The following is a 13,689-nucleotide window of genomic DNA, read 5'->3' on the forward strand; positions in this document are numbered from 1 at the left end:
AAAGAAAAGAAATAATTGATAAAAAAAAATCCTCTTTATTATTAACATGGCATCTGAAGGGTCAGTACATTGCTGTTTGTGTAATGCAAATACAACGACAAGTCCAAAACAAGGTCTGTAAAAAGTCTGTAAATAACAAAGTATATATGCACATTTCTACATGGAAAAAAAAAACAAGTTTGCTCTTTTATTAATATATTTTGTGCCCTTTAGTTGTTTTAATTTTGTGGGATTAAAACAGTGCCCGGAAAGCATGTCTCATTCATTGTATAAAATGTAGACCCGCAAATACGTGACAGTAAACAATGCTGTTACTACATTTGTCCAGCAGATGGCAATCTTCGCTTAGCAACAAAAAAAAGTCACAGAGGGCCACTTGCAACTCTCCACTCTCCTGTATGGCACTATACTTGGCATGTTTTATAGAACCCTGAGAATAATAATTTAAAAAATACAAATATATGCAAAAATATACAAAAGTCATTCACTTCTAGAAATGAAAGTTATCTGAGGAATGAGTCTCATTCCTTAGATGCTTTTCTTTCCATCACTATTGCCCAAGCCAAGTCTTCCTCACCGACTTGGTTGTGTTAAGTGATTACTGTTTCCTTCCATGTATTGCAAATATTTCCATCCACCAGACAGATTTCAGGTATCACTCAGATAGAACAACAAACTGACACAAAGGCAAGCTGCTGGATGTCTGCAGGCTGACATGATGACTATAACAAGTTGACAGTTATCTGAGCAGTCTATTTTGAGCAGACAGGCACACCTGCAGGTTATTGCTCTAGGTATTTCAGCAATAGAAATCCAGCCCATGCTTGTGCTGCTGCTGCTGGGAGGATGTAGTGATCTCATCTGGAGCATGAGCAGGCCAACTGTGGAGGTCCCCAGTGAGTTTGGAATCCAAAAGAGTCTCCCTCATCTGCTGGTTCTCCCTTGTTGCTGCCTCCCACACCACCTCCAGCTCTTCCTCTATCTCCCTGCAGGTGCGAAGAGAGGAGACAAGAAAACCAGTCAGACGATTTGTCCGTCACTCTACATATTTGATAAGTTACAGTGTTGTGAAATAGCAATAAAGTTACACAATACCAACTGGACCTGTGTAAACTGAATTTACACCCCTTGGCAGCTAAAGTGGGCACACAGGTCTGATCACTCCCACCCCTGCTCAATCAAATCATCACCATTTTTAGAAACATGGATTTGGCTTACATTTGTCAGGAGCAGGAGAAATCTGAAATTTGTCACAACACACCTAGATGATCTTCAGATTTTCATAGTTGAACTGTTTGGATGACAATGCTCAGAATTTTCTATGAGTCTGTTGTGGCGAGTGCCATACTTAATGCTGTTGCATGCTGGGGCAGCAGGTTGAGGATCGCAGATGCCAACAGACTCAATAAACCGATCAGTTACTGGCCAGTAACACTGTGGGGGTGGAGCTGGCGTCAGAGAAGCGGATGTTGTCCTTGATAAGGACAATGCTGGACAATACCTCCAACCCACTGCATGACATACTGGCCAGTCACAGGAGCATACTCAGTGGGAAACTGAGATTAGTCAAATGCACCACTGAACGACACAGGAAATCATTCCTGCCTGCGGCCATCTCTCTGTACAGTTCCTCCATCTAAAGCACAAGTACACACTGCAATAGTTGCACACCATTAATATCGCATCCTCTACAGCAATAATAAAAAATGATGAAAAAATGATAAGAGGGGCACCTCAGTGTCAACTGTATACATTTAATTTTAGTATAATAGCATATAATAGTATAGTAGTGTAATATGCTGGGAGATTTGTAATTAGAGGTTTTTTGCTATATTTTGTACCTTTGTAATATACTGTATTATTTTACTTAACTTAGTTAGGTACTGTTCTTAGTGTCCTGGAGCAACTGTGACAACATAATGTGCCCCAGGATTAATAAAATATTCTGATTTTGAATGTTGGGCTGCTTTGCTCCTTTTGCTATGACTTGCCGTAACTGTAAGTAACTTGAAATCTGCTCTCTGAAGATCCTAAAGATAATCCATGTCATGAGTGCAACCGGTGCAGCATGACAAAAATGTGTTTTAAAAAAAGATTTAAAAGAGGTTAAAGAATTTTTACGCCTAAAATCCTCAGCTATGGAATTCTGTAGTCTTGACTACAAAGGCTCAGCTTTAGTGACTAAAAAACTCCAGAAACAAAGTCATGCCAAAAGATCTCAAGCAGCAACAATGTCATATGGAGTCAGCATCTCATTGATCTGGCAGGCACCAGACTGTGTAGGGCTTTAGAAACCAGCAATAAAATCTTAAAATCAATTCTAAAACTAACAGTTAGTCATTGAAGGCCATTGATGGTCACTCTTTTTGCTTCGTGTTAAAACTCTGGCAGCGACATTTTGAATGACCTGCATTCTGTGTATGCTGAAGCCTGAATAAAGTCCACTATGGTAATCAAGTCTGAAAGAAATGAGAGGATGGATGACCTATTCTAAATCGGACTGTGACAGGAATGGCTGAATTTTTTACATGTGTCTAAGAAAAATGAAACAGAATTGCATGATATTAGACACCTGTATATTAAACAAGAGCTCAGAGTCTTTTAGGTTTTGAGCCTCTTTGCAGACACAAAGCTCAGACTAGAAGAGAGTTCAATACTATTTCTAGAGGAGGACGGTGTGATTATGATTACATGAGTCCTGGAGTCATTCAGCTTAAAAAAACAACAACCAGATTCAGAAAGAACTTTGAATCTCTGTGAGATCAACACGAAATAAAGTCAAAAAGCATAAAAAACAGAAAGAATGTCAAATACTTTTTCAGTTTTGCAGCATCAGTTTTCAATAAAATAATGACTAATTAAGTGACGTGGAGTTGTCATTAAAGCAAGAAACTGAAGAATGAAGGAAAATGTTTAAATACAGTGAATGATAGCACGTTTGTATACAATAATAAGGGAGGAAGGGGCTTTTCTTTTCAAAAACACTATCCAAAACAGACTGTAGGTTTCTAACGTAAACCTGTCATCACCATCGCAGATAATGGTAACAACATGGGGATCCAATGGCTGCGGCAACAGTCCTCTGCTGTCCTTACATCACTCTGGGCTGCTGGGAAGCGCATGCTTCATCTTCTTTCTCAATTATATCTAAAGTAGCGCCAGAGGCATTGTATATTATGATTGAAAAAGAGAAGCACACATAGCACCCCATCAGAATGTAATAGAACAGAAATGCAGTTGTTGGTTTGGGTGAATCTCACAGTGCAGGCACTCCAAAATGAAGAGTATACTGAGCAAATGGCAGTATGCATTAAGATCCATTGAGAATGTGCGTGAAATTACTGCTTTATAATAGAAAGGTTAGCTAAAAAGGTACCCCTATTGTTATAAATAAACATTAAGGAATACAAACTGCAGCTTCTGAAAAGCTCATTAAGTTAAATGGACACCTCTCCAAATTAGATAGAAAATGAAACATTACGATCTTCATGAACACAAAATTCACTGTGGGGCTGTTAGTCAAGAACTAATTGAAAAAATCCATCAGTTGTGTGTTTATGCATGTGTGTGTGAACGTATAAGCCTAAAGGTTAATGCCAGCAGTCATATCAGCAAGGGTTTAACATTCAGCTGATCACAACAATCCAAACAAACATGGGTATAATCTGAGGACTAAATGTCTTCCTGATCCATTAATGACAGCAACTGCAATCGATTGTACTGACAGTTTAAATAAGACTGATCCTTTTTTAAAAATATATTCTACACATGAATGCCCAATTATTTATTCATGTGAGTGTAGCCTGCCATCTGATGTGCATTCTTAATGTCAGCAACAAGCCAGCAGTCAAATTAGAAATGTTACACAAACAACAGGTGATGTATTTGGTGTGGTATATTGAGAGTGATCCTGGATCTTGTCTAATGGAAAGAACTTATAGTAGGAAAAGAAAACCTGAGTTAAAAGATAACAAGATGTGACTCAAATTTTCTGAACATGTAACAGATATAAAAATAAAAAAAAAACGCATAAAAACAAAAAACGACCAGGTGCTGACCAGATCCATTTTTCTGTTGCTATACAAATATACACTGACTAGAGCAAACACTTTTTAAAGGCTCAGTGCTGCAGTGACTGAGCATCAGGCTTTACGGCACTATAACTCTCTTCATTCTGCGATTCAGTAGCAAAAGTTTATAACCAGACTGAGCTATAATTTGTTTAATAAAGAGCCTCTGGTTGAACAGTCAGTTAATTAGACTGTGCTGATAATCAGGGGCTTTCGACAAACAAGCACGAGTGTTATAAACTTCATCACTTTCTGTGGCATCTGGTCAGACTTGGATTAGACATCACAAATCTCACAAGCACACAGAGTGCTACCTTCCTCAATTAGAGATTATAAATAAAATATAAAGCTTTTAAAATCAGTCTCCCTGAAGGCTTTAAATCACATTGACCACAACACTTACCTCCATGTCAGTAGGGATTTTTTTTTGCAGCTAGAGCAGACGAGCACTTCCTCATGAAATTAACTCACCAGGCACAATGCAGGAAAAAGTGGAGTGTTTCTAAATAAAGCAGCAATCACTCTGCTCGGCCAGGGTGTTATATTGCATTTAGATGATATGGGAATAACTGTCAGAGGGAGATGATTGTTGAAGGCTCAGATGTGGCAGCATTCACACATTCAACACTGAAATGAAACCATAAAATTGGACTTTTCTGGAGTATTTTTCCAGAACAACTTTTAAACACTCAAAGTGAAGAAGACTTGTTTGCCTCATTAGCTCAGTGTGAGATGTGGTGACATTTGAGTTTGGTCACAGCACGGGTACAAAATGAGCAGTGCCAGTTCCAAAATGTAGATGTGGTCTGCCTGTAGTGAGGAAAAAAACATCCGAGTTAATTTCCCACCAACTGAGTTTGTTTTCTGTGCCCAGGAAAGTTACTCACTTCAGCCTTTAATATTTATCTGTCAGGCTTCTTAGAAGAACCTACTCTAAATTGTTCTGCCTAACCATGATGTGAACAACAAAAATAAATAACCTCACTATTTCTTTAGCTCTTGGTTTGCTCTACCAAGCAGGGCAGCTGTTTATGATTTGATTGATTTGATACAACATTTATTAAAGGAAATAAATACTGTCTTTATGAACCTTTACTTTCTTTAGATTTTGTTCATGTTATGCGATATTGTTGAAAATATGCACTTTAGATGCACCGATTAGACTCCTTTGTGCATTAGCTGTATTACGTTTAGGTCTCTGCAGGACTGTGGTGAACCACTTTAATCTTAGCAAATGATCACAATTTCTAACAATCACAATTGGAAAAAAAAAAAAAGTCAAACTAATACATAGCAACTCAAGGTCTGCATCAGCAAATGAGTCAGAGGGTGTTCGGTTAAAAGTCGTAATGTAGAACTTGTGTATAAAGCAGGTGTGTATGGTCTCGGGTTGTCTGTATCTTTTGCACTCTGACACTTTTCCAGTTGATGCTGTGTCTGACCATACTGTGCACATCATGACAGTCTGACAAACTCCATTTGCTTATGAGGACCATATAAGGTGCAGCAAAGCTTCAGAAATAAGCCTAAGTACTCTGGGTTATCTCCAAGTGTACATCAGCACATCTCTCTGAAGTCCACCACACTGTAAAATGTAATATTGTGTTTAATTAAAAATATTAAATAGGCTGAACTCAATTTTTATCAAATTGTTATTAGAACTCAATTTAAATAAGTTACCAGTACTTTTTATGCAAAAACGCTGATAAACTCCATTTATTTGAGTTGTCTTAACTTAGAAAAACTAAGTAAGCTGGAAGTTTTGCTTCTCAGTGCGGAAGGATGAAAGATGTGTTTTGAAAATGCCACGTGACTACCGTCCTCCTCCCTCTCGGATCATTCCGCTTGTTCACGGTGCATTTTTTATGGAATATGTTGAGCAAACCTGGAGAAGCGTCAGCTCAAGATATTATTGTTGTCATTGCTGTGGATCTTTACCTGATACACTGACTTGGTGAGTAAATGTTTACTCTTATTCAAACTGATTTTGTGGCTTCTCTTAGTTTAGCACTAGGTTTAAAATCTTGCTAGCTAGTTAGTGTTAGCCTAGCGTTGCTGCTGCCGCTGGGCTCGTCTTACTTAAAAATTAACACCACAGCCTTAAAAACCTTACATGAAACTATGTGGTGAAATTTTCTGTTGATTGTTTGAAATAAATAAGTGAGATAAGAGCCCAGACAAAATTCTTCGGGAGGTGCAGCCGTTAGGGGTGGGGTAGGTGTGGGATGTGGGGGTGGATAACAGAGCTCTCCGAAAGCGTGGAAGCACTTTTGCAAATATGTGATATTTTGATAAATTAAGTAGATATTTGAGCATTACATAGCTACATTGTCGCCTGAAAATATCTTAAAAGGTTATTTTGTGACCCAGAAAGGGTAGTCTGGGGAAAAGGAGGATCGCATTTGTCGGCCACGGTTGTCGGAGCCTGTGCGCGTGCTTGTAAGCGCGGCAATGGCGGAGGAGCGCCGCTGAAAAACTTATTACTTTTTCTGGGTCACAAAATAAACTTTTAAGATATTTTCAGGCGAGAATGTAGCTGTGTAAATTTCAAATATCTGCTCGATTTATCAAGACATCACATATTTGCAAAAATCTCCGACGTTTTCGGAGACGCCTTTTTTTTTCATGCTTTGTGGCAGCTTTAGAACATCTGTGGCATCTATTAATGTCAAATCTAGCCTTTATTTAACAACATAAGCAAACTCTATGTTACAATGGTTGCACAGCCATTAAGGATCAAATCAGTTTCTGAAAAATGTTCTGTTTTTTCTCCCTCTGCTTGCTTCTTACTGTCTTTGAGGCTCGGGACCAGCACTCCTGTTGTTGGACAGAAAGACATCAACTCAGTGGTAAGTATTTTGGTTTTCCAATATATTAGCAACTGTCAGTGACATTTATATTAATCAGGCTGAACTTTAATCATACTTTAGATCAGCCTGTTTTACTTGTTGTTTTATTTGTGCTTTGGTTTGGGGAAGTTGTTTCTTTACTGATCTTTTCCTGTCTTCTGTTGTTAGACTTGAGATATGACTGCACTATGCTGTTGCTGGTGACCACAGTTAATTCTACAAGACATGCTGTGTAAGTAAACAAACAACAACAGTTTGGTCTGCATTTCTTGAAAGATCACATCCCCAAACTTAGTTTAGAGGGTCTACACTGTATATAGTGAAGTCTGCAAGTTTTCTAACAGCAAAATCTGTTTTGTGCCCAAAATCATTTTGCACATCATTGGAATGAAAGTTATTGGTAAATGGCCTGTATTTATATAGCGCTTTTCTGGTCCCTAAGGACCCCAAAGCGCTTTTACATATCCAGTCATTCACCCATTCATACACACATTCACACACTGGTGATGGCAAGCTACGTTGTAGCCACAGCCACCCTGGGCGCACCGACAGAGGGAGGCCATGTTTGCATAGCCCTTTTTAAAATGATGCTTTCATGACATTATTGTGTGTTGGGTGGTGGTCAGGGTTATCCAGACTGACAATTTGGGACATTGAATGTCACCTCTCCGGTGGGGAGGGAGCCTGAGATTGTCTAAATTGGAGTCTGTTTTATACCAAATGCAGAAAAAAATGTTTTAAGAAAGCAATTAAGTTCATGTTCCAAAAAATATGATTGTTTGCTTGCAGGACAACAGGAGAGATGAGTCCTCTGTCACAGATGGTGTGGTCAGTGAAGATGGTCGCCTGCAGGTTCAAGCTCATTGCATCTCCAACCCACATCCACTGCCACTGTACTTAAGGGAAGTTAAAGACTTTCTTCTGCACTTACATTTGGATCACCTCGATCCATGACAGTCATTCAGGCAGTAATGCCTGGACTGGAAACAAGCATCCTTAAAATAATACAACATTCCAGCTCATGTGTTGGAATGGAAAACAAATGTGTTGTTTAAATTAGAGACTGCACTTGTGACAGAACAACAAATATTTTATTTTGATTATATAAGTAATGTAAGTACAAAACAAACTTGTGGTAGGCCTAAACTTATTTTCAGAATAATTAAATCTGAGACTTTGTTTCATTGTAAGATTATAACAGTGATGGCAATATAATTGTTTGTTGTTCAGCAGAACAGTGTCCAGTATGTTGGCTGTTATACTTTGTTGTGTTTGAAAATAAAAGTTGGGCTGATTTTAACATCATTACAAAAATTGTTGTTAATTATTTTAAAAATATTCATGGTACCACAAATTGTTTTTTCATTTAGTTGAACTTAACATGTTTGTCAGTAGGTAAACAATTAGTATTGTACAGTCAGAAATATCAAGTTATTGTTAATACTGCAAGTCTGCAGTATTATGTCTGTTAGGACAACTAATGTATAAGTTGTCCTAACAGTCATCTTAAGTAAGCTTTACTTAGTTTTTTTGAGGCAACGAGTTTCCATAATTTTTTTGAGTTCTGGGAACTAACAAGGCTGTACAGTGTACTCAAAATGAGTAAGTTGCCCTAACTTGGTCATCTTACGTAAACTTGATCCAATTTTTTTGAGTTCTGGGAACAAATGAGCTTGTACAGAGTACTCAAAGTAAATAAGTTGTCCTAACTTAGTCATTTTTAGCTAAGCTTTACTCAATTTTTTTGAGGCAACGAGTTTCCATAATTTTTTTGAGTTCTGGGAACTAATTAGATTTTACAGTGCACTGAAATCTGGTTGCCTTATGTTTACCTGTAAAAGACAGATCAATCTTTTGTCATTGTAACTGTTTTATCATAGATTTTCGGTTCCAGCTCTTACTAGAGTGTCTTTGCATGATTAACACCTCAAAAGGATCTTATCTTATATCTGGTCTCATATTAGGCCTTTGACTAGCAACTCAGTTCATTTTCTGCCTGAAACAAGCTCATGTAGCTATTCTCCCTTGAAAGCCACCCTCCCCCATTAAGCCTGCTTTCTCCTGATAGGCTGCTCCTGACCATAAAAAGGTTTGAACTGCAAGTGGGGTGGGGTTTCTGTGTTTCTGGGACATGGATATCTCTTTCACTGACAGACAAGAGTAGACAAAAACTGCTGAAACAACACAACAGTTATAAATGTATCTGCCTGTCTGTCTGTGAGTGATGGAAAATCAAAAAAAAGAAAAGAAAGAAAGTACAATAGGTCCCTTTAAATCTTGTTTCAGGCTTTTTTTCTAAATTCCCAGCTGTGTGAGTTTCTTACTGATTGGTGACTTCTTACTTCTAGTTGACTACAGTTCTGGACAAATCTATGATCCTGGCGGTTCATCAAAAGCCTATATATTATAAAAGGTACACATAAAATTTTTATAATGACCAAATGGGCAATTTTGACAGCAGGAAAAAAACCTCCAGACTGTAAATTTATCTTGAGAACATTAACTTGACTGTGAAGAAAAAAAATGATCTCATTCCTAATTAACAATGTTCCTCGGAGTGAATGACTTTTGCTAAAAAACACTTTGTCCTTTGCCTTCGGTGAGTAAAGACCCTCACACGTCTGCTAATTACCTCCAACCCAAACAGTTACCTGGGGCAACAGCTCTCACCGCTGCTTCCCATGAGGCTACTCACACAGAATACAAAGATTAATCTTGGTGCTACGACAGATGGAAAATTCAATAGGAGTGTGTATGTTTGGTGGGATAGCTGCAGGAGCCAAAAGCCACACAGATGCAGTCTGACCTATTGTATTTAGCAAGGCTTAGCAGTAGCTCTGCCATCCGAGCACACCTCCATTACAATAATAGCTTCAGTAAGCTGTCGCCACATCAGGATTTGGTCTGTTGCTCTGCAGCAGAACGTCTCACTCCTTACCTCCCCCATCCTGTCTCAGTCAGCGAAGACACTAACATCATTCTGAGTTATTCTGAGCTGTTGGGGATCATAAGGCAAATAAGGCAGAAGACAGAAAGACAGCTACAGGCAAAAACACTAGCATCTCTCCTTAATTATGACTTTAAGCAAGTATTTTGTCCTTAACTAAAGAGAAGTAAGTCACAGCAGTGCAAATACATATTTATACTCAATTTTACTCATCCAGATAGACATAATTTATAAATTTTCCATTGATCATTAAAAATAAAATGAAACTATTTTATAACACTGCAAACACTGCAAACCAATTTAAAATGTACATTATTTTGTAACTGCAAACCAATAAGTCTTAAGAAATGGCATCTTGGTGTTGAGTTGGGTTGGGTTGAGGTCTACAAAAGGTTAAGGATTTTCTATGTCAGCTACATGTACAGTTTGGACTACAAACGTATCACTGCTGTGTGTCAGTACCAGTCCTCTTTCACTTCATGCTTTAGGCTGAAAAACAAATTGCAAGGAAAAGAAACTAGATTTAACATAGGTTCCCATATAATGTTCACCCACCTGATGAGCCACTAAAAGCATAAATATAAAAATCTTGGTCACTACATGATCACAGCAACCATGTAACTCAAGAGGAACAGAGAACCAGCTATTATCCCCTCTGGTCCTTTACTCTGCTGGATAAAGCAGATTCAGAACCACTCGTGAACCTGATAATTAACTACTGCTAAAATATGTTTATCCGCATTCTTAGGCATAGGCATTAATTATGCATGAGTCTCCAAGTGTGCACAACATTAACATAAAATAATGTCAGCAATTTACACTTCTCATTTCCCCACGAGTGAAAACAGGAGAGATTAATGCTGTATCAGACAAAAAATCTAACCGACTTTAGATTAGCTGTTGTAGTTCACCTGAACCTAAAGCTAAAATGATGCTTAAACTCAAAACGGAATCTATGGCTATTTTACAACATAGCATATGACAGCAAACTCAGTGTAAACCCATTCTCAGGCGATTCTTAATCTATTGCATCATTTCCAAACAATTATTCATCACTGAGCTCAAATCCACCCACTCAAAATCCTGAAAACGTGCTGAAAATATGTTTTATCAACAAACACCAAACATAGTGAGAGTAGATTATGCATTCAGGTCTTAGCTAGAAGGCTGCAGAAAGAAATCAAACGAAAGCTGAAATGTTTGTTGGGAGGAAGCTAGCTTTATAAGGACTGCTCTTCTATGTTCTGCTTTCTTGTGGCTGGATACGGCGAAGACAGGACTGCATTTAGAGGGGAAAAAAAGTGATCTGAAGACTCAAACCCCTCCTGAGCTCCTGGAAGTCTCAGGCAATGCAGCTTCCCTGGAGGCTACGCAGAACTCAGCATGCAGGCGGTAATCACAACTTATCAGCATCTCTGCTGCTGTATCATGGGCAGAATACAAAGCAGTGGATCAGAGAGAAACGAATGAAGCAGAGATAGATTTTCTTCTGTTCAGTTCTGAGAAGTTTGTCTTCACCCTAGTCAATTCTTATTTAAATCGTCTTGTAATGCCCAAGTGGAGAAGAAGGTACCTCTGGTTTTTTAAACCACCAAGATTTTACTCAACATCAGCTATTGCCACAATAACACGTTTTATTCTGTGCCACTGTTTGGAGGTCAGTCATAGATTCATTCACATGCACTCTGATGACTGGGTAAAGCTGACTCAAGGGTATCTGCAGTTACTCAAAGGCAGTGGTGCAGCGGTTTGTGGTGTGGTAAAGCCAGTAGGTTAGTAATGTCTGTGGTAATGTGTACGATTTGTCATTAAGATGCCCTCAGGGCAGACCAGGACAGGATCTTCTAACAATCTGATTAGCTTGCTTTCATTTGATAGCAGCAGGCAGCTGGCCCAGAGACTGAGCTAAAAACAGACTAACAGGGGAATAAAGGGGAAGCGATAGATTGTTTCAGGAGCATCAAAGTACAAAGACTCAGTGTTCACTGGATGTCATACTACAACAGTCTAAAAAGAACCAAGAATATAGGAACAAATACTGTATACAGGAAATATTTACTGAATACAGAATGCAAAGTATGTGCTGACATGTTCTCAATCAAATAATATCATATTTACTGAAAATATATTGCTTCAGGCAGTATTCATGTGAATCCTGTTAAGAATCAGGTGCAATTTTTCCACCCTAAGCAGTCCAGCGTCTGTGAGCACTGTGTACAACTGTAGGGTTGGTGGTAGCGTTGGAAGAAATCGCTGATCCTGGGGAGGGAGGGCTAACTCATTTTATGTGAAGGAAGGATTTTAGAACGGAGCTGTGTGATCTGCTGTTTCCACCACTTTACAGAATGTCAGCATGTACGTCCTGAACCCAGTGATGAAAGAGAAAAATGCACAGTACACATACATACACTGGACAGAACACAGAGATATAGAATGACATAGATCGCTGACGAGATGTTTAAAAAAAGTGATATTTAAAACCTTTTTTGGCTACTTGTGTTTACAGCTTGCTATGAAGTTGATACTATTTACTCTAGGTAGGGTAGGAGCGTGAGCAATTATCTTAGCAAAGAGATACAAACATCAGCAAAGGTATCAGCTTTAACTAGAGTAATGGTCATATCAACAAAATCACTGTAATGTAAACATTTACTGTCTTACTGTCTTATCTTCTGAGGGGAATGGTTTTGGCTCTAAATGCTTCATTATATTGTATTTTTACTCAGTTGTATATAGCATTTGTATTCTATTTTTATCTTATTGTATATTTTATTCTATTTTATTCTACTGTATATAGTATTTTATTTTATTCTATTCTGTACAGTTGTGTACTGTATTTATTCTTATTTTATTTTATTCTAATTTTTGCTTCATAACTTTTGCACTGTCCACTTCCTGCTGTGACAAAACAAATTTCCCACGTGTGGGACTAATAAAGGTTATCTTATAAAGGTTCTTATCTTATACTTGCAAGGGAGCTAATAATGGTGTCTGAGGGCCATGTGGCACTGAGCAGGCATCATAATGCAGGTCCACACTTGGTTAAACTACTGAGACCAGACTAAAATTAAGGATATATGGGGTCCAGAGAGTAATGTGGATCTGTGGACAAGGAATGTCTCAGTTATGGGTTATGATTTTTTTTTTTTTTTTGAATGGAATACTTTTAATTGTGGACAGACCTACTGTCTGCACAAACAAGCATGAGGAGACATGGCTGGCCCATAAAATTATGGCTCCAATATGGAAGCAGAAGAGTCAACAGTGAGGTAATGAACCTAGCAGAATAAGGTCTGGTTACAACCGTTTTATTGTCTTGAATGGAAGAAGCACAGACAATTGAGTAATATAACTGGGTGCTCAATGCAGCGTCACCTATTCACATTGTAACATTATGTACACACCCCCAGAACAAAAAGCTATACAATAAATCAGTATTGCACTAAACAGTGTTTGCACCTTGCTCCATTTCCACAATGTCAGTGTTTTTCAGTGTACTGATAAGCCCTATTGTGACTTAAGAAATGATATTGCTTCTTTTCTTCAAATATTCAGATATGTGTGTGTCTGTGTTGTTATTCAGTGCTTTCTAATAAACGATTAAGATGTTTGATCTGGCACGACTGAGCGAATACTGATTTTGACTCGATTAATAACAGGGACACAGGGCCCGATGGGCGTCTTCACCGCCTCTGCTCTTTGTGTTGCTGCCATTTCACAGATCGGGAGGGCTGACACACACACACACACACACACACACACACACACACACACACACACACACACACACACACACACACACCATGAAACTTTACCAGATAAA

The 13,689-nt window shown here is 38.4% G+C and overlaps 1 protein-coding gene across 5 annotated transcripts in view; it reads right to left on the reverse strand.

Annotated features, from left to right (window-relative positions):
* Positions 1-12: 12 nt before the first annotated feature.
* The window catches only part of cep89 (centrosomal protein 89), a 58,028-nt gene continuing 44,351 nt past the window's right edge, over positions 13-13,689 (reverse strand). For 2 of the 5 annotated variants that reach the window (XM_031746426.2, XM_031746425.2), the window contains one exon: positions 13-986. In XM_031746426.2, the coding sequence (XP_031602286.2) occupies positions 800-986 (187 nt within the window). In that variant the 3' untranslated portion in view covers positions 13-799. Of the gene's footprint in view, positions 987-11,073; positions 11,288-13,207; positions 13,598-13,689 lie in introns of those variants that run through there. The other 3 variants (XM_039613265.1, XM_039613261.1, XM_039613269.1) reach the window with 3 other exon arrangements.

This window comes from Oreochromis aureus, linkage group 1 (assembly GCF_013358895.1).
Source record: "Oreochromis aureus strain Israel breed Guangdong linkage group 1, ZZ_aureus, whole genome shotgun sequence".
Lineage (NCBI taxonomy): Eukaryota > Metazoa > Chordata > Actinopteri > Cichliformes > Cichlidae > Oreochromis > Oreochromis aureus.